The 21,473-nt window shown below is 41.1% G+C and overlaps 1 protein-coding gene across 1 annotated transcript in view; it reads left to right on the forward strand.

Annotated features, from left to right (window-relative positions):
- The window catches only part of LOC124063234 (voltage-gated potassium channel subunit beta-2-like), a 52,000-nt gene that overhangs the window by 10,135 nt on the left and 20,392 nt on the right, over nt 1–21,473 (forward strand). Inside the window, exons 4-9 of the mRNA XM_046396669.1 lie at nt 1,774–1,811; nt 9,007–9,086; nt 13,116–13,160; nt 19,395–19,439; nt 21,071–21,114; nt 21,256–21,342. Coding sequence (XP_046252625.1) covers nt 1,774–1,811; nt 9,007–9,086; nt 13,116–13,160; nt 19,395–19,439; nt 21,071–21,114; nt 21,256–21,342 — 339 coding nt within the window. The remainder of the gene's footprint in view (nt 1–1,773; nt 1,812–9,006; nt 9,087–13,115; nt 13,161–19,394; nt 19,440–21,070; nt 21,115–21,255; nt 21,343–21,473) is intronic.

The following is a 21,473-nucleotide window of genomic DNA, read 5'->3' on the forward strand; positions in this document are numbered from 1 at the left end:
GTTTTTCATCCTCAGACTAATGGCCAAGCAGAATGCACCTCCCAGGACCTGGAAGTGGCGCTCCGTTGTGTGACATCCACCAACTTGGCCTCCTGGAGTGAACACCTGCCTGTGGGTTGAATATGCACACAACTCACTGACTAGTTCTGCTAGTGGCCTGTAGTCCTTTGAAGCCTCCTTCCACCACCACCTCTGTTTCCCTCCCAAGAGACCGATCTGGCTGTCCCCTCTGTCCAACATCATCTTCACAGCTGTTGCAAAATCTGGAAAGAGACCAAGAGGGCACTTCAGTGCAGTGTAGAGACCGCAGTTTGGTGCAGAGTTCCAAGTGGGTCAAAGGATGTGTCAGAGAAAGATCTGCCTCTCAAAGTTAAGTCGAAGAAATTAGTTCCCTGGTTGACTGGACCATTTCCCATTCCAAAATAACTAAACCCACTGCCATTCAGCTCAAACTACCAGTGACAGTTAAAGTCCATTCTGTTTTCCACGTCTCACAAATCAAGCCAGCCTCCTCCAGCCAGCTATGCCCTCCCTCCGAACACCCACCTCCAGCTCATTGATGATTACCCTGCCTTTACTGTCCGTCGTCTGTTGGATGTTAGGCGGTGGGGTCGAGGTATTCAGTTCATGATCGACTGGGAAGGCTATGGGCCAGAAGAACGTCCCTGGGTTCCTCATTCATTCATTCTTGACCCCACTCTCATCTCTGATTTTTACGGCTTCCAAACCTGGTTGTCTGCCTGGAGGCGTCCATTGAAAGGGGGGTACTCTTTTTTCTCCTTTTTTTTTCCTGATATCCCAGTGGTTCAATTTCCTCAGCTCCTTAACACTGGCTCTCCCACCCCACCTTCGCCAGATTATACCTTCTCATGAAGTGGTACTCAGTCAGACTCTCTGCATCTTCTCCTGTGTTTATGTTCTCTGGAATTAATGTTTGTTTCTGTGTTCATGTTCACCGGCCTGCCTCTGCCCACTTTATCTCTGGTGCTGGACTTCCGGTTTGTCTCTGGAAAGACTTTTTGCTTGGATTTCTGAACTATGTTTGTTTGACTGTTTTTGTTTTTTGGATCAGTTTTTGCATTTACCTGTTGCCCGGACTCAGGTTGTCTTATGATTGACTTTAGAAGAATACTGCTGATCTGTTCTTTTGGGAATATTTGTTGAGTAAAGACTTTTACCCTGTGTTTGTTTGTCTGCTCATTTGGAGTTCTTCTTTCCTAAAAACCTAACATAAAATGTATTCAAAAGTACAAAATCTCAATGTATTGCTCACTCTGGATGTAAATTACATCTGGAGTCTAATATAATGCAGCTTTAGTCTGTATCAGGAACAAGGTGTAAGTATGATGGAAAGTTTCAAAAACAGAGAATTATTCAATAACAAGGGCCATGTCCAAGTTTGAAAACAGTTTGAATCTGATGATGCTTTCTGAGCTGCTGAAAGTAAGAACAAGCAGCTCTGACAATTTCATGAGAGAAAAGCTCTATTACTTATTCCTATTAAGCCTGTTAACTTATTTCTTATTTACTTATTTACATACTTATTTCTCCTGTAGTTCTCACTTACACAAATGTCATTATGCTCTGACAAATCTGTGCCCACACACTCTCAAGTGTCAACTACACTATTCTCAGATTTGTTGCGATTTCATTTAGTTTCTTCATTCCTTTTTTTAGAAATGTCATAGTCAATTCCTATGATTAAAGCAAGGTGAAAACATGTCAGATCTTGTGCTGCAATACAGACAATGTAATCATTTTATTTTTGTGCAGGCACATGGGTTACCTTTGGAGGCCAGATAACGGATGAGGTAGGAGAGAACATCTAACACCTGTACACCAATCAGCCACAATATTAAAACCACCTGCTTGATATTTTGTAGGTGCTTCTTATGCCACCAAAACAGCTGTGACCTGTTAGGGGAAGGGACGCAGGACCTCTGGGAGGATTTTGTGGTCATTGGCATTGAACGATGGATCCTGTGGGTCCAGTGCACTGAGGGTGCACGTGGTGAGAGAGTGGATTCATCTTATGATTGAGATGCAGCAATGACAGAATAATTTCACAAACGCATCGATTGGTGGATATGTACTGGCTGGGGAAGTGTTTTGATTGCCTTTTCAAGATTAAGTGGAGATAAAATAAACTGGAAAAATGCAGTTTTCGCTCATGCCTTTGATGGTAAATTTGCAGACATCATTTTTAGGCATACTAGTAGTGTCCACCAGTTGATCCAGACTGAAATATATCTGCTGATTTATCTACTGTTGGATGATTAGTAGTGAAATTTGTGTACAGACATTCATGGTCTCCGCAGGGCAAATTGTATGGAGCCAAATCAGGGCCAAAAGTTTCATTAATTTGAAAAAAGGATTTGAACTTGAAAGATGAAATTTCAATTTTGAACTTTGAAAACTACAACATTGTACACTAACTAAAAATATGTGTAGGAATCTTATTTTTTCAGATTTCATATCTTTTTTGCTTTCATATCTTTTGTTCTTTTTCGGGTCTTCTTTTCAGTCTTTCAAACTTTTGGTCTGGATTTGGCGTGGGGGGCATGGCATCAGCTTAGAGAGGCATGGAATCATGAGCCTGAGGACCTTCCTCTATCACGTTGCCTTCAGGGGACATAGATACTGAGTGAAGTATGACTCCACACTTTCTATACCCCATATTCACATTATGGTAAAAACTGACACCACTGATAAGGTTCTAGTTTAGTTAGCCATTTTAATCCGAATTTGCCTCCAATCAGTAGCAGTCTAGGAGCTATAAACTATGCCTGATTGTGCAGTTCAACAGCCACACTTCAACTTTACACTTTAATTTCTGACTTCCACTTTCCACATGCAACAGAGAACAAAGGGTTATTGGCTAGCGCCCCCCAGGACAACCAGCAGGTTGAAATGTCAGTGTGGACAAAATGTCGACTATTGTTTGAATAGCTAGCACGATTATCCCGGTTTGCTCAGTATCTAAATTGTTGTGCTGTCTCGTTTTATTCCTCCCTTTCATTTATCCCATATATGCCTAAAGCCTTGTGACCATATAATTTAAACACATAAAATAGATCACGATTATATTTTGTTAATGGCACATTTACAGTGACAATCTGCTGACAAAACTCAGCTACTCACACTCATCACATTGACTTGAATGGATCTGAATGGTGTGAAACAACACGCGGTTGTATCACCATACCCACCCACTTTTTACTGTATGTTGCGGTAGAAATCAACTTTTGAGAGATTCCACCACAGAGCATTTTTTTTTTTTGGTTACTGCAGTTGTCGGAGCAGTACAATGCCCAAAGGTGGCCAAAATTTTTGTAAGGTGTGTTATATTAAGGAGGTTGGATGATCGAACATTCTTATGAACAGGCTTTTACTATCGGCTTGTGCAGACAACATTTACATGCCTTTCACTTCAGTACAGCAACAAATTAACTGCAATGCGCTTCTGTATTAGGTCATTTCCAATGACAGGAACCTGCACGGCACAAAACCTAAACACATCACTTTCCCGCTTTTAACAATTTTTTCTTATTGAGGGTGTGTTTACTTTAGTTAGACACCTGCAAACATGTTTCAAGACATTCAAGTTGAACATTTAATATTCGAGGTTTACAATTCATAAAAGCATTTACACTCTGCAAATGCTGCAACTGTAATAAACATATAGTCTTTACATAGCCGAATCTGTGATTCTGAAACCATTTATAACATACAGGTCACCTTAAACAGAGCAAACAAGATACATTTTCTTTATGTCACCTGACTACATTCAGCTCTCTGTTTGTTTGTTCAGTACCGCGGCCCTCTGCCATGTCTCTCTCCTCTTTGCATCCTGACATTCTCTTCTGCATGAAAGTCTGGCAGTGTCCTTCTTTGTCTGTCAGAATAGAATTGTTGCTTCTTCTGCTTTTCTCTATTCTGTCTGTGAATCTGAGGACCATTATCTGACATGACAACATCAGGGATACCATACCTGGCAAACATCGATTTCATAGCAGCTATAACACTGCTACTGGTGGTGTCTCTCAGCTTGGTAACTTCTGGGAACTTACAAAAGTAGTCCACACATAGCAGAAACTCAGATCTCTTGTAGTAAGCGAGATCAGTCCCAACGTTTTCCCACGGTCTGTCTGGTACTGGATGTGAGAGTAATGGCTCTCTCGGGTTGATCTCTTGTCTCAGCTGACATGGAACGATGAGCTTTGCTGCCTTGATCGTCAGCCCAGATATTTGCGTGACCTTGTCCCTAAACCTCCAGTGGGGCTGGGTGTCTTTTGGAACTGCACATTTGGCCATCCTCTCAATGTAAGGTCCCCCAGTAGCTGCAGTTCAGGGTCCTCTGCGATGGCTTTTTAAAAACTTTTCCAGATTTTCTTCTGACGTGGGTAGCTGATGTGTAACCATGTTCACGTCCAGCTCTTTCTCCAGCAAATTTCTGCTCTTGGGAAAATGCTGTACTTAAGGTGTCTGCAATGTGTAGTTCCCTGCCTGGTCTATAGGTGACTCTCAGGCTGTACCTTTGCAGCCTCCAGAGCATCCTCTGGAACCTCATAGGAGCTTGGTGTGCAGGTTTTTTTTTAAAAGATACTGTCAAGCCGCTTGTGATCACTTTCTACATGAATGTCCTTTCCATAAACATACTGATGCTACAGGCTGTTCATCCTGTAGTAGGACTGCTCCAATGCCTTCTGAGCTTGCATCAACTGAGAGCGTGACTGGTTTGTTGAGGTCATAAAACTTCAGAGTTGGAGCGTTGGTGACAACCTGTTTGAGGTGTTCAGAACTCCTGTGGTTCCTCCCAGTGCCACTCTATGTCTCCTTCAAGCAACTTCCTTAAAGGTGCACTGATGTCTGACATGGTTGGTATGAACTTGGTGAGATACTGAATCATACCCAAGAACCTGAGCAGCTTCTGTTTGTTCTGTGGTGAGAGTAGTTGTGTCACTGCTCTCAATTTTTCCTCATCCGGTTTCAAACCACTAGCGCTGAGCATCTGTCCGATGTACTTTCTTGCTCTATCCAACAACATTTTAAGCCTGTGGTCATGCTCCTCTTTGGAGTCTCCCCATACAAGCAAGTTGTCATTGATGTTTCCAACACCATCCAGATTCTCAATCATCAGTGCTATGGCCCTCCTGAACACCTCTGTCACTGATGAAATCCCAAACAGTAGCTGCAGGAACCTGTATCATCCAATGGGGGTGCTAAGTGTACAAAGCTCTGAACTGTCATCATCAAGCTTTATCTGCCAAAACCCCTGATTGGCATCTAGCACAGAGAAATACTTTGCGTTTAGCATACGGGAAACAACTTCTTCAGCAGTGAGCAATGGGTAGTGCTCCTATTTGATTACTTGAATCCATACAGCATGCATGTGTATTTTCTTGGGCATGACCAAAATTAACATGCTGTTGACCCACTCGGTTAGCTCTGTCCCATTTTTTCCATGCACTGTAGTTCTTCAATTACTCGGTCCCTGAGTGCTACTGGGATCCTTCTGAGGGCATGCACGACAGGTGAGACAGTGTGGTTAATCTGTATATGGTGCAGACCAGGTAAGCAACTTAGTCCATTGAACAGATCATCATAGTCTTTTAGAATGTCATGCTCTTTTCCAACTTCACCCATTCTTTTCACTAAGCCTAGTTTTAAGCAATAAATCCACTATAGCTCAAACATCCTCTTGTGTGATTTCAAACTCAGTTTTGTGCTTTTGGCCTTTATACTCACGTCAGTGCTCTCTTGCCCAATGCTGCTACCATATAGCCAAAGAAAGGAAGGTTTTGTTTTACTTGCTCTGAGTCTGCCTCTACCATCAAGTGCATTAACTCTTTCAATTGATATAGCACAACAATCTGCACCTGCACCTGTGACCAGCTTAAATGTCACAAGTTTGTTATTTATTTTCAATCTTTCACTCCAGATGTTTTTCTCAGTTTTTATCTCTGCAGGCTCCAACACGGTGATGTGTTTTTCATGCTCCACTTTCACTGTTCCTTTAAAAATGTCATTTTCACTCTCAGTTGGCTCAACAGAATGCACTTTCTTTCCATGTTTGTGCTTATCCTGTGATCTGCACATGTTGGAAAAATTATTGGCAAGAATTTGCATGTTTGACCAACTGCAGGACATTTTTTATTCCGTGTTTAAATCCACATCTGGTTCAACTTGTCTCTTTTTGTGCAGTCTTTAATGTTAGCTTTAATGTAGCTTCCATATTAAGTCATTTCAAGTCATCACAAAACCTGAATACATCATAAGGTGAAAACATGTAGAAATAAAGTTAGTTTGGATTCCACATAGAGTATGTGCAAGCATTTGTAGAGTGAAAGTGTTTCACTTTGAAAAGCCTTCCGCCAATGAAAGTCATATTTGAAAATGTAGCCTGTATTAATATGTGTATACAATATTAAATATCACTAAAGCCTATTTATTTTATCCATCCATCTTCTACACAGCTTATCTGGCAGGGTCGCAGATGGGCTGGAGCCTATCCCAGCTAACTACAGCCAAGATTCGGGGTACACCGCACACGCACATGCTCACACCTAGGGGCAATGTAGAGTAGCCAGTTAACCCAATGTGCATGTTTTTGGGATTGTGAGAGGAAGAAGAAGGGACAGGGAGAACATACAAACTACACACAGAAGGGCCCAGACTGGAACTCGAATACAACCCTTTTGCTGTGAGGCAACAGTGCTAACCACTGCACCACCATGCTGCCCCTATTTATTTTATATTGTCTGTTTTGTTACAGAAATATTCACATTGTAATTAGTTTAATTCCATTGCTAAATGCCTGAATTATATAGATTTGTGGAAGGTATAGTCAATCAGATTGAATTTTTTGGATGCTGCTGCTGCAGAGAAGGAGGAGCAGAATGTGGTATGAGGAGAAGGATGAGGAGGTGGAGAGGCTGAGGTGGATGAACAGTCAAGGCAAAATGAACAAGTGAAGAAAGACAGGAAAGAGACAGGAGAGACCACACCATAGAGATGACACTGAGGGAGCAGTTTCCACAGAAACAGAGGACATTAGACAAGGGGCAGGTTCTTACTCTGAAACTGTTCTGTTCTGTAATTATTAATTATTATTGTGGAATATAGAAGAATGCAAATGTGCAAGAAAGTTCAATGATTGAGTCAGGTTTTGTTATTGTTTGCATGTAGAGTTATGCCATTTCTACAATGAAACTTGTTGAGAATGTTCATATATGTTTTATGTACATCAATAATATATATTTACATCTTTACCTTTTCTAGTAGTTGCTTAAGTGGGGGTATGGCAGTGTCAATAATAATGAGTTAAGCAAGGGAAACTGATGTAGCACATACTAAAACATGTGAAGCATATGCAGCAGGCTATTAAAAAAACGAACAAAAACCAACACACATTGGTAATGCAGGCTTGGGGGGTTATGCCCCAGATAGAGTTGTTTGTCTAGCAAAGCCCCTGGTTGTGGCTATTGTCCACATCAACTCATACTTTTACTTCCTGGTCCTGCAACCTGATGGCTTCAAAGATATTGTCACGAGTTTATTTTCCTGCTCACTTTAACAACATAATTGTTGTTGTTTGGTTTGGCTTGGTTTTGAAATGGGTGGCTAGGCCTCATGAAACATGCGGTCAGTGGCAGCCTTCTACCTACAGTCTACAAACAGGGAATGAGACTAGGAAGTAAGAGATAGTGAGTGAGTGGAAGAGAGAGTTATTTCTGACACAGCTTTAGACTGTACTGGGAACATAGTGAAATTGTGAAACTATGCCAAAAACAAAGAATCATTTTATGCCAATGGTCCTTTCCAAGCTTAAAAAAAAAGCTTCAGTTTATCAGATTACACTCTGTTTAGGTAATTTAAAATGAGGACAAGCTGCCTGACAATTCAGAGCAAGAGATGACCTATTACTCACTCAAATTTAGTTACCCAATTCTTCTTGGAAGCCTAAAGTAACCACTCTCTTCATTCACACACAGATAATATGCTCTGACAAATTTGTGCCTGCACACTCTTCAGCGTTGCCTTGGTGTGGGTTTACGGCTATGATTGTATTTGTGGAGGTGTTGAAAGTCAGACTTTGACCTGTCAGGGGAAGGGACACAGGAACTCTGGGGAGATTTTCTGGTCCCTGATATCGGAATGTTGGATCCTTTGGGTCTAATGCATTGAGGGTGGAAAGATTTGGCTTATTCCAGTGCATCCCACAGATTCTTGATCAGATTGGGATCTGAGGAGTTTGCATCCTGTTGTTGTGGTCCTTGAGACATTCTTGAGCTGTTTTCAAAATGTGATGGGGTACATTGTACAGCTGGGGGGAGGCTGCCGCTGACGTGAAGGGACATTGCTATGGGGAAATGTTTTTGGTCTGCAGTGTTTGGGTGGGTAGTGTGGGATGTGTGTCAGAGAACATCCACATGATTGAAGATTGATTTTATTCTCTTCACCTGTCAGTGATCTTAATGTTGTGGCTGACCGGTGTATGTCTTTATTAACACTTTATGTCATACAGCTTATGATTTTAGCTCACAGTATATGCCAGTCAGGGAATAAATCTCACAGCACAAATCCCTTTGCATGTGAGACACTGTTCTTCCAGCTGACTTTTGTAGTACAGCACATGATTATATCCTCATACTTGACACACTTCAAATGCTAAATTTACCATAGTAACAGCAATAGAGAAAATAAAAGATTTGAAAATTCAAATTTCATGGCATTTCAATCAATAGTTGTCAAGATATCTCTGTCAAAACCAAACTTACCAACCTCTTGATCCTCTGAGGAAAACTCAAGGATCACAAAAACCATTTTCATACTGAGATCTGAAGTGGTGAAAGTACCAAGAAACCAATCAGACACACTGTAGTTTAAAGTCTCTCTGAAATAGGTTATATAATGAAGCAATAGCCAAAGGGACTTCTAAGAGGTCAGAGGAAGATAAAATACAATACACACTTTACTCATCTTTATCAAATTTTTCTGTTTAAGGTGGCAGAGGAGCTGGTGACTTTGGCGTATGAGAATGGAATCAATCTGTTCGACACGGCAGAAGTGTATAATGCTGGGAAGTAAGTACTGCTTCTTTAAACCAATCCATCGATCCAAGTCTCTCTTAACTGGATAAAATCAAAAATTGACTTGATACATTGTTTATCCTTAGCTACATGAATGTGTCTCTGTTGGTCAAATTTGTTTGCACCTGTTTCGTGTTTCATAGGCTACATGTACACCAATTCCTAAAAGGTTTGCAATGCTATGTCAAACATAAAGAAAACCAGAATTCATTCATTTGCAAATGAACTGTGTTTATTGACAACAATTTTACATAGTTCCTGGGCCCATGTAGTAAAATCAGTAGTGTTTCACGAAGTGGTGAATTTCACTCCATTCTTATTTGTGAATCATGATACTATCACCTGTTTTCAATGAACTTGTTTACCTTTTTAATTTCAGAAAGTATCAGGGAACTGCTGATGTGCAGACCAGGAGGTGGGCAGCTTTAGGTCTGGCAGGGTTTTGGCATGGAAAGCTGAGTGTTTACCTGCAAGGCTGAGAGAGACTGCCGACTGGTCATTAGATTGGGCATTGGCTGGGATGGCAAGCAGAGGTTCAGGAAGTTGTAGCTGAGCATTGACGATCAACTTAGGGTCAGAAGCAGGTGTTGGCTGAGCCTCTGATTGCCGACCAGGAGCAGATGTTGACCACAGCACCAACTCTGAGCCAAAAACAGGCTTCCGCTTGGCTGCTGATGGAGAGTCAATGCTCCCCCAAGTCCCAATATTAAAATTCCAAATTTGCAGTGGAAATTAAAGGGTTCACAGCCTGGTACAAAAAATAATTTTCATCACTATACTTAATTTTTCTGTTCATACCAATTCCATGGCGGAGATTTTTTTTAAAATTATTATTTAATTTAATTATACTTATTAATTTTATTATACTTATTATACTTATATAACTTATAGCTTAAATTTAAACTATATTTAAAGTAAGGAAATTTATTGTAATGTCAAATACCAATGAAAATAATTATTATTATCAGCACATATTCACAGAGAGTCTCTCCTGGAAGACTCTCATAGTGTTGTGGTGCCTTTTGAAGAATTTTCCATGTCAATATCAAACAAATAATATGGTTTGCTGTGTGGTTAATTGAACTAACAGATCTAAGTTGAGCAACAGATGCAGGTGTTTTGGTTTAACAAGCGACTGTGCAGACAGCTGCTGTGAGCTGGCAAGCTCCGAAGGACAGACTGCCCATGATAGTTCTCCTTTGCAAGCCAGGTCCTGCTCAAGGTTTCTTCCTGTTAAAAGGGAGTTTTTCCTTGCCACTGTCTGCTTGCTCGGGGGTTCAGGCTCTGGGTCTCTGTAAAGCATCTAGAGACAATTTTGATTGTGTAGGTGCTATATAAATAAATAAATTGAAATTGAAATTGAAATTGACAGAGCAGTGCTCAGGAAGAGCACTGTTTTTTTTTTTTATCTTTTGGGATTAAGATGTGGATATAGCTTAACTACCACTTCTCAAACTCTGCAACTGTTCTTTGTGAACCTATTTATTACATATTTCATGGTGTTAACACATCAATAGACTAACTAACTAACTAACTAGGTGAGTGTGAGTGTGAGTCAGTGCTAGTTTCAGTAACCGCTTGCCTCAGCTCTAACTATGCTCAATCTGTTTGCCCATTTTTGCATAAACTGGGACTGGAGTCAAGCAAAGCTAATATGGTGATGGCTGGGACTACCCACATTGTGCTTCACTTGAGAAATCTACAGCTGGTGTCACAGTGGTTCCATCCCCTGTTCATTATACAGTATATAGTGTAACGGACTGAGAGAATGTTGTCTGTTTAGTTATGGAGTTGTGTAGTTCTGCAATGCTTTGTTGAGTTCTGACGTTGATGTTTGGTGATTGGCAGCAGTTAAGCAGGCAGTGACTGTTTTTATGGTTCTGTGTGTGTGTGTGTGTGTGTGTATGGGGAAAGGAGGAGAACGCTGGGAGTGGAGAGAATCAGGGGGGTTGAGCGGTTGGTGTGTGTTAACGTTCTTTAGATTTACACTGTGTGCTCTAAATCTAAAGAATAAAATAAGAAACCCAGCGAACCCACGTAGCCTTTTAAGTGTGATGCTACATTTAGCGTCAGAAGTGACTGGACAGCATGCTGCAGTGACAATACTGCCGCTCGGCATAACATGACTACCCCCTGTGGGTGCTACAGTAGTGTGTGGATGATCAGGGGCTCGCTGCCGAGAGACCTCCGTGAGTTGAAGCAGGAGGAGGATGAAAGTGAGTGGGAAAGTTATGGCGTGGCTGCAGCCAGGCCGGCGTTGGAGCATAAAGAGCATGTGAGAGAGATGATCCCCAGGTATGATGGAAAAGTTGACTGGGAGGCCTTCCATGCACAGTTTGAACTTTTGGCCTGGGCTGCTAAACGGTCTTTTAAAGAAAAGTGTAGTCACTTCTGCCCAGATGACAGAAGTGACTACAGTGCTTTGGTGAAAGCTTTAAGAAGGCCATTTGGGTTATGCTCAGCAGCTAGCCTACTCCACTTTGAACTGTGTAGCCACCAGCAACACCCCGGAGAGATGCTGAGGGGGCTCGCTAATGACATTGATGGAATTGTTCACCGCACAGGTGCCCACATGGCACCAGCCATCCAGACTGAGTTAGCCCAGGACCATTTTCTCCAAGCTGTGCTGCCCAATGACCTGTGTGTCACCCCAGATCTCTACAGGAGGTCCTGAATTTGGCTACAGAGAGAGAGGTGCTGAGTCCCAGCCTCTTAGTAGACACTTCAGAGTGATCACCAATGGCGAATGCAGTCAGTGTGGCGGAGAGAGATGCAGCTGAGCCTCCCTGGGTTGGCAAACTGATCCAGCTCGTGCGGGCTGCCACTGCTCGAGCAGAGCAGCGCCAGAGGCTACGTCAGCGGGTGTGCTGGGGGTGTGGACAACCTGGGAACCTCGTTCGTCAGTGCCCTCACAGCCCCTTGTGACAGGGAAACAGAATGGGGTCCGCATAACTGGGACTATGCTTAACCCTGAGAACCTGTCCCAGCCTCTTCCAGTGGAAGACACAGCACTGCACACATGAGGATGATGTGGGAAGGACACATCTCATCCAACACCTCATAGAGACAGGTGATGCACAGCCCATCCGGATGAAGCCTCTGCAGCTCCCACTGGCAAAACAGAAAACATTCTATAAGTCAGTTACAATAGTGGTAGCCAGGTCAGACAAAGGTTGTGGCAGCTCAATGGTGGTATGCAGTTGAGTCTCTGGGGCACTGGGTAGCAGGAGAGAGACTGAGGCACTGGGTGGGGGTAAGGATGAAGAGCTGGGAAGCGTTGAAGATGAGCTGGGCAGCACAGAGGCACAGCATCAGCAGGAGCCACACTTGCCTTAGGAGGGCTTTCCAGAAAGTGGTTCTGGGGCAGGACCAGGCATAGAACCAGCAGTTTTTCCATAGCTTACTGCTCAACTGGTTGGATCTGACTGGAGGATCTGAGCTATCTCACCAAGGACCCTGTGCTGGCATGAGGCTGGCAGGCCAGTGGCTAGCCAAGTCAGGGACTGTAGCTGACAACAGATTAAAAGACTGAAAGCTAGCAAATTGGAGCCTTTTTGTTAGCAGGCTGCCAAACAGGATAGCAGCTATTTTAATATAACAATATCGAATGAACAAACGGCTTACAAGGAGATTGCGTTAAGTAAGGGTCAAAACCAAGAAAGCAGTCCAACACGCGCAAACAATATTCACAGGGAGCAGGCTGAAGTCTGAAAAACAGGCATGGTAACATGTTGCCACTGTAAGAAAAGAACCATTGATCAAATGGTCATGGTTTGCTAGATAAACACTAAAATGGTAAGAATTGTCAAAATCAAAGCTCTTTTGTAAGTTTAAAAAACAAGGGTGTACAGGGTTATGAGATACAAAACACCAAAAACTAGAAACTAGCTTTCCTATTTACCTTAGCAATGTTTGTATTGTCTCTGTACAATTAACTTGAACTTTGAAGTTTTAATGTTTTACTTACTATTTTTTTTTTAATGAAATAAATCTGCAAGTACGTTCTTTCTCTTTCTCTGCCAGGGCTGAAGTTGTCTTTGGCAGCATCATAAAGAAGAAAGGATGGAGGTAGAGTTTTCATATTGTGCCTTGTTTGTACAGACTTGTAACCTTGTGTTATATTAGAAGGTTCAGTTTAACTTTTTTATGTTTGTTACTTGTTTATTATTATGGTGTTCTTGGCCAAAATTGGCCAGTCTGTTTTAACGGGTTTGTAAATCGTTGTTTTCTTAGTAAGAAAGTTAAAAAAAGACTGTTACTTCAGTCTTTACTGCACAAGGGAATATGAATGTGAGTTGTTGTTGATGATGATGGTCAGTTACAGCTGCCCAGGTGAGTTGGAGGGAGGAAGACTAGGTCACCATGTCCTTCTCTAGACATACACACAAACATACAGAGACAAGTGGAGAAGATAAATGGGGACTCCAGGAAACACAGGGAACATAGGTGAGGAACCCTGACAACCAGAGGGCTTCAGCTTGGGGAGCATAGAGCTGTTGATCTGCAGTATAGGACACGTCATTTCCTCCCTTTACTTGCACACATGATCTGAGGAAAGTCTGTTTAAATTTCAGGCATGAGTCTCTCATAGGATTAATGTTAACCTGTATGTTAGGTGAATACTGTATGTACTCTGGAGAGTATTTGTAATACAGTTAGAATACATGTTCTCATATTGTGAGTGGGACATTGAGATACATACCAAGGAACTAGGATAACTTTGTACATGTGATTAGGTTCAGGTTACTTAATTTGTACTCATGGGTAGATTTGTTTTGCAGTTTTAAAAGTGCATGGCATCCATCAACACTATTTTTACACTACAATTAGCACAAACAACAACACAGAACAAAAGGACAAGAGATATAAAGTGCTTCAGTGGACGAACTAATCTAAACCATCTAATGGCTGAGTTTACTGAGGACAAGAAATAGGGTCAGAATTTAGCTTAAATATGGATGGATTGGATAGAGTGTTGTGGAGGCGGATGGGATGGAGCAGTTTGTTCAGTGACCTCCTGTCCCTCACTGGCTCAAATCTCTTCAGGTTCCCAGCAGATCACAGTGCAGAACATGGCACTTGCTACCACAGACTGTTACAAGATTCCCAGCATCTTGCTGCATACACTGAAAGATCTGAACTTCCTCAGAACACAGAGTCTGCTCATCCCCTTCTTGTACACAGCAAGAGTGTAGGTCCTCCAGTTCAGTTGTTTAGACACCCAAGTACCTGTATTACTCTACAGTCTCAACCTTCTCAACCCTGATATTTATGGGTCTGGTCAAAGTTTTTGTGCTCCTAAGGTCAACCACTATCTCCTTGGTCGTCTTCACATTTAGGAGCAGATGATTCCTGCTGGATCAATCCACAAAGTTGTCCACCAGGTGTCTGTAGTCCAGATCCTGCCCATCTCTAATACACCCCACCACCGTAGAATCAGAGAACTTCTGCAGGTGGCATGATTCACTGTTATACTGAAAATCAGAGGTATACAGAGTGAACAGGAATGGCGACAGGACAGTCTGTGGCGCACCTGTGTTACTGACCACCACATCAGACAGGGAGCTCGCCTGACAGATAGTCAGAGATCCAGGAAACAGTAGACACACTGACACCCATCCAGCATCCACCCAGCAGCTTCTCACTCAGCAGGAGTGGCTGAGTGGTATTTAAGGCACTGGAAAAGTCAAAAAACATGATTCTCACAGTGCCGCCACCAAAATCCAAGTGAGAATGAACTCGCTGCAGCAGATAGGTGACAGCATTGTCTACACCCGCATGAGGCTGGTAGGCAAATTGGAGAGGGTCCAGACTAGGTTCCACCTGTGGTCCAAGATGCTCCAGAACCAGTCTCCCCAGTACCTTCATGACATGTGACGTGAAGGAAGATCTGAAGTCGCTAATAAAACAGATTCAGCCCATTGGCGCTGTCCAGGCTGCGGCCCTGTCTGTATTGTACTCAGTAACGTTGTTATCACTTCTGTCCACCTCCTCACAGTCCTTATGGAGACAGGCTGCTTTTGAACTGCAGGGACATACTGAGGTGTTAAAAGGATGAGGTTTTGGTCTGATCAACAAGTGGGCAAGGGCATTTTATGCATCCTTCCCATGTGCATAAAATAGATCCAGTGTTCTGACTTTCCTGTGTAGTGCAGTTAATGAACTGGTGAAAAGTTGAAAGTGTAAAATCCAAGTTAACATGGTTTAAGTCAGTAATGGCCACCAAAGCATTGGGGTGTTGAGACTGTAGCTTAGTAACAGTAGAGCGTATTACGTCACATGCTGCTGCCTCATCCGCTGATGGTGGAATGTAAACACCAGCTAGTATGGTGGAGGAAAATCTGCATACTCGTTACAATTCAATGACAGGCAAGCAGCTGTTCTTTCACAGTAATATGTCCCACACCACGCCACAGTTCATTCACAAAAACCGCAATCCCTCTGCCTTTCTTCTTACCACTCAGAATAACGTCCCTGCCTGCCAGACCTGAAGCCAGGTATGGAGGGACTGTGGTCCGGGAAGTCCGAGTGCAGCCACATGGCCATAAAGCACAGAATACTGCTCTCCCAGTACTCCTTCTTGGTCCAAATCAGTGCACACAGCTCGTCCATTTTATATCCCATAGACCTCACGTTCCTTATGATGATTGATAGGACGGATGGTGTAAAACTCCTCCTTCTCGCTCTCCTATTTACTCCAGCTCTACTCCCGTGGCATCTCCTCCTTAGCTTCACTGGGATCATAGGCCTAGATCTGGGCAGGTATCCTGTTTCGGAGAGCACTAACAGCTGGTCACGTATGTACACATGCACAACACCTCAGCAAGACCCCTTACCACAAAAAGTGATGAAAGTAGCAGAAGGGCCATAAAAAATGATAAAGTTATATCAGAGTCATTGTGAACAATGACCAAGTCTCATCTTACAATGGTAACATCTTATAACGGTGAAACTTATACAATGCCAATAAGATACAAAAAAACAGTAAATAACAGGAAAAAGTAAGGAGCCGCTGCAACCAGCTACCACTGGTTGGGGTGCCATCTTGATTTAGTCTGTACAGTTTGTTTGTTTTTTGTTTTTTTTTTCCAAATCTCTGCCAGACCCATTATCCCATGTTGACAAGAAGCAGCATCTGTTGGTCTCTGGCAGGGTGGCACAATCAGTGTTCCTGCTTAGCCATATTTGTGTTGATTGTAACAGAAAATATATCATTCATCAATCATGAAGTATATCATTCATTGCACAAAATACGCAGAAAGCGTAAAACTGATCAGCCTAACTGCTGTCACACAAATATGTGCACTCAGTGTTCATCATAAAGTTCAACTTCAAATTAGACACCAAATATTATTTTATTCTGCCCAAAACATGGCCTAAACAAAGAATGTGGCTGCAGAGTACTATGGTCCATCACACTGGTGTATGAGTGAATCTGTTTTTGTGAAGGAGGCTCCATCTTGTGGTGACACCCTGCAATTGAATGAAAGGTGTGTGAATGAACACATTTACTGTGGAATCCAGCTTTATCAACAGGACTAGGGAGGGGCATACTCTCAGTGGCTAGTGGTTGGTGGTTTGAACGTCATCTCCTCCTTAAGTTCACCTTAAGTCCTCCTTAATATTTGTGTAATCCACATCATGGAAGGAACAATAGCAGATCCTGTAAGTCCTGTAAGCTGCAAGGTACTCACTTTCTCTGTAGGTATACTCATTTATGTCTAAAATATAAGAAAAAAACAGAACAACAATGTTTAAATTATTGTTGCAAATAAAATAACCCATTGTTGTATGAAGCACGTGACTGTACTTTTGTGGCTTCATCTGTAGACTCCGTCCATGCTGTTTAACATGATTCTTGTGTAGGTGGTAAAAGAGCTGCAGCTGGCCCAATGGTTTTTTGATATATTTTCCTGATTAAAAACGTTTCAAAAACATCCTCCACACAGCTTGCTTCATGTCTGGAAACATCTATAGTATTTTTTTTTTTTATTATCAGAAAGTGCTATCAGTTTAGTTACTGTGTGGAACAGAAAGGGACAATAAAGTGTCTCAAATCTTGAAATCTCTCTCTCTTCTGTCCACACCAGAAATTTCATTATTAATTGACTTCACACACACACACACACACACACACACACAAATATGAGTGAAAGAAAGAGTTTGAGTATTATAGAAGAGTCATATTGGTTTTGTTTGTTGTTTTCTGGCTGTAGTGTTTTTGCTTGTTTGCTTTGTCACAATTGTGACAATGAACTCCATAAAAATGTTTTTGCAGTACATTCTACCAGATACAGCATATTTGAATATGCATGGACAATTATTTTATCTTATTTTTATTTTTATCTTGTCAACAGCTGCTCTTGCAACTTTTTAACTGAATGCTCGTGGGTGCATATAATTGTTCTAGGTTCAAAATAAAATACAAAAACATTTCACTATCAACAGAAATAAAACCAGACAATATTAAATCAATAATGCATTGAATTAGGCTAGGTACTTGTTGATACTAATAATAGTTTTTGCAAAAGTCTTAGGCCACCATTTTAATGACCATCCATATTTATTTTGTAGTCTTTATTAAGATACAAACAGAAAATACAGGATATATGTACACAAAATTTTAAAAACACAATTTTGGGAACAAAATGGCTTCTACAGGCAAAGTCAGTATATAGTGTGACCTCCCTTGGCACTGAGCACATCTGGAACTCTTTCGGGGAGACTGTCATGAAGTTTTCTAAAGTAATCTGGTATTTTACACCAGGCTTCTTTCAGCACTTCCCAGAGGTCTTCTTAAAATTTAGACTTTATTATTTTTTATTTCTTTCTCTGTCCAGGTGATCCAATACTGCATCTATAATATTCAATAATATAAGTAATATAATATTCATTGTTCTTAAATATATAATTCTATGGTCTATGGTCTAGTCCTCTTTTCTTCCCTTATGAGGACTTGTATATAGCTGTATATTGTACTGTGTTTATTGTACTTGTAAATTGTTGATTTATTACCTGTATATTTTTTTGTAACTGTTTTTGCACTTTTTGCTTTTTGCACTCTTTTCTGTTCTTGTGAGCTGCCACGACAAGTGAATTTTCCCACTGCGGGATCAATAAAGTTCATCTTATCTTATTTTATCTTATCTTAAATCTCAATGGCAGACACCCAGGCGTCTCCCCCTGAGATAGCAGGGGAGCCGGCTGATACCAAGGCCTTGACGGTGGTATATCATTGGATGCTCACAGGACAAGTCTTGACAGTGCGTAACGCTGTCCTGTTTTGGTTGTGTTACCCATGAAATAGATGCTCAGTACCTTGTTGTTTATTTTGGTTTTTTGCCAAGAGTGGGTGAAACTACCTTTCGTCAACACTGCAGTACTGAGACATTCTCCCGAACGTTATCATGCTGAAAAACAAAGCCTTTTGTAATCAGGGGCTTTCCAGAAGGAATGGCATGATGAATTAAAACCTGTTTGTACTTTTCAGCATTCGTGATCCCATCAACTGGGACAATATCGCCAACACCACTGGCAGAAATGCAGCCCCAAACCAGGACAGGCCTTCCACCATGTTTGACTTAAGGCAGCGAGCACCCATTCTTCCATCTCTCTCCAACTCTTCTCACATATTGTCGATGACTGGACCCAAATATGTCAAAGTTGGATTCATCACTTCATTATATTCTTTCTTCATTCCAGTCTTTGTGAGCTTTAGCATATCTTAGTCTTTTCACTCTTTTCTCCTTCCGAACAAAGTGGTTTCTTGGCTGTTACCCTTCCACAAAGACCATTCCTGATCAAGCTTCTTCCAACTGTAGAAGGGTCAACTTGACAAGTTGGTCTTCCACATACTAGCAAGCTTCCAATGAGTTAAACTCATACTCATAAACTCATGTAATGCTCGAACATGTCTTGGACAAACCTGGCGTAGTAGACCTTTTTCATAGCAGTCATTTTGACATGAATTAGTAGGACGAATGCAGGTGTTAGCAATGACATTAATTAGGGTTCCATTCCTTTGAGATTTAAGAGAGCCAGTTTCCTGCAGTTGCTCAAGTGTAAGGGGAGGTCACACTAAATACTTGTCACTTTAGGCTGGTTGTATTCTACTACAAAGACTGTGAAATAATTATATATGGTCATTATAGAATTACGAAAACAACAAATCTAATGGTGGCCTAAGACTTTTGCACAGTATTGTATAGACAGATAGATAGACAGACAGAAAGATAGATTTTCCAGGTGTCATTGAAACTACCACAGTCTGATTACTGTTGTTATATATGTTCTCACACGCAGGCGTTCCAGTTTAGTCATCACCACCAAAATCTTCTGGGGCGGAAAGTATGTATACGTTCATTTTCTCTCCTTATTCCTCCTCATTCGTTTACTTCTATAGAGGGAGCAAGTCCTCTTCCAGTCCGTCATGTTCCACCACAATGTTTCTGGAGTAGCCCAGAACAGATAAACCAAATATACACTTAAGAGAGAATTTTCTATTTATTTACATTTTACATACCACCACAGGTTCTCCACATGCTTGGAAGGGGAACGTGAGGGGAGGGGTATTCAGTTGTTTGCAATGTGCAACCTCACCACTAGATGGAATTACATCAGACCGGAACTTAAATGTTCAGTGAACCAAAAGAGCACGTAACATGATAAGGAAAACCATATGTAAGCAGACAATGGGATTTACTGTTATTGTAAAGTCTTGACCCGTGTTTGGGGTCACATTTTTTAAAAAAAAATAAATAAAAATGAGATTTATTATCCATATGTAGCCGGGCTGTTAGATCTTTATGATCAACACAGGTCCTATTGGAGCTTTGAGGAAATGTCAGGTATATGAATAAGAATATCTTTTCTCATTTATGGAAATGCTGTTGACTGACTTTTGAAACTGAAGACATGCTGTTTTAAATATTGGATTGTTTTTTAATAAAGCTAACACATGTAACTGTAGTATACTCAGTAAATTGTGAATGAAGAATCTGCATTATTATGTCTGTCCAGCTGTGTTCTGCAAGCATAGTGCACATTTCATCTCTGATGCACTGAATTCAGACAGTAAACCCAAAGCATCTAAATAAGCATCTAAAGTCACAGTGATATACACAATTACAGACTGGGTTTTAGTAAAACAAAAAATTATGTTTTAAACAGGCAAAAGATGGGTTATACCCTGGACTGGTAACCAGTCAATCTCTGACTGACACACACACACTGATACCTAGAAGCAATGTAGAGTAGCCAATTAACCCAGTGTGCATGTTTTTGGTATTGTGGGAGGAAGCCAAAGTACCCAGAGAAAACCCATGCAGGCACAGGGAGAACATGCAAACTCCACACTTTTTCTGTGAGGCCGCATGTGTGTCTGTGTGTGTGAATATATTCACAGTGTTTTTCACTTTTTTATATTTTTTAAGAATTAAGAAATTCTTTTATTTGTCCCACAGTGGGGAATTCTGCATGTATTTATTATTTTATTATTTTTTTTATTCAATAAGAAATTTGACTCTTAAAGAATAATGGCTAAAATATGTACTAGGATGAACAATTTACAGACAAAAAAAATTAACCCATGATGACCAATGACTTGGACTGGGGAAAATAAAGATTAATATGTATGTTATTTAAAAGCATTCATTTTGTGAGTTCATTTTATCAACTAACATTAACATCATGGGTCGCAAATTAACATCCAAAGGTGTGTCTCTTAAAATCTACATTATTTTGTGCTGCAGTCTTAGACCATTTGGATTTTCCCATCAGTCATATTTTGTCAAAATATGAACTAGTTACTCATCAACCCCACTGCTAACTACAGCCCACAGGAAATTATCTCCTGCCTGACTGATGTCATCCATGTCATATAAAGAAGGGTCTTACGTTTAAAATAGATATCAAAGTATAAAATAGATATCAGAATCTACACACCTTGACCTCTGAAATGAAAGCCGTTTGTTTTACAGAGCAGAAATGGAAAGAGGATTATCTAGAAAACATATAATCGAAGGTAAGCTTTTTAGACTAACACTCGCGCTTCAACAGAATTAAATATTCATTTGTTTAAAAAAGAGCACAACCAAGTTATTAAAAGCTGTATGTGTCATCATGAGTGCTATATAATAAATATGGAGTTATCTATATGAAACAGGTCTGAGGGCATCCCTAGAGAGACTTCAGCTGGAGTACGTAGATGTGGTTTTCGCAAATCGACCAGATCCTAACACACCTATAGAAGGTGGGTGTGCATTTCTGTCAGTTTTCTGTAACACGGCTCCGTGGTGCCTTTATGGGAACAGGACCAACATTGTATTAACTGTGTCAACCCAGGAAAATGGAAGGCCTTTTCCTCGATGTTCCCCAGATCCG

This window comes from Scatophagus argus, chromosome 8 (assembly GCF_020382885.2).
Source record: "Scatophagus argus isolate fScaArg1 chromosome 8, fScaArg1.pri, whole genome shotgun sequence".
In the NCBI taxonomy this organism is placed as follows: Eukaryota; Metazoa; Chordata; class Actinopteri; family Scatophagidae; genus Scatophagus; species Scatophagus argus.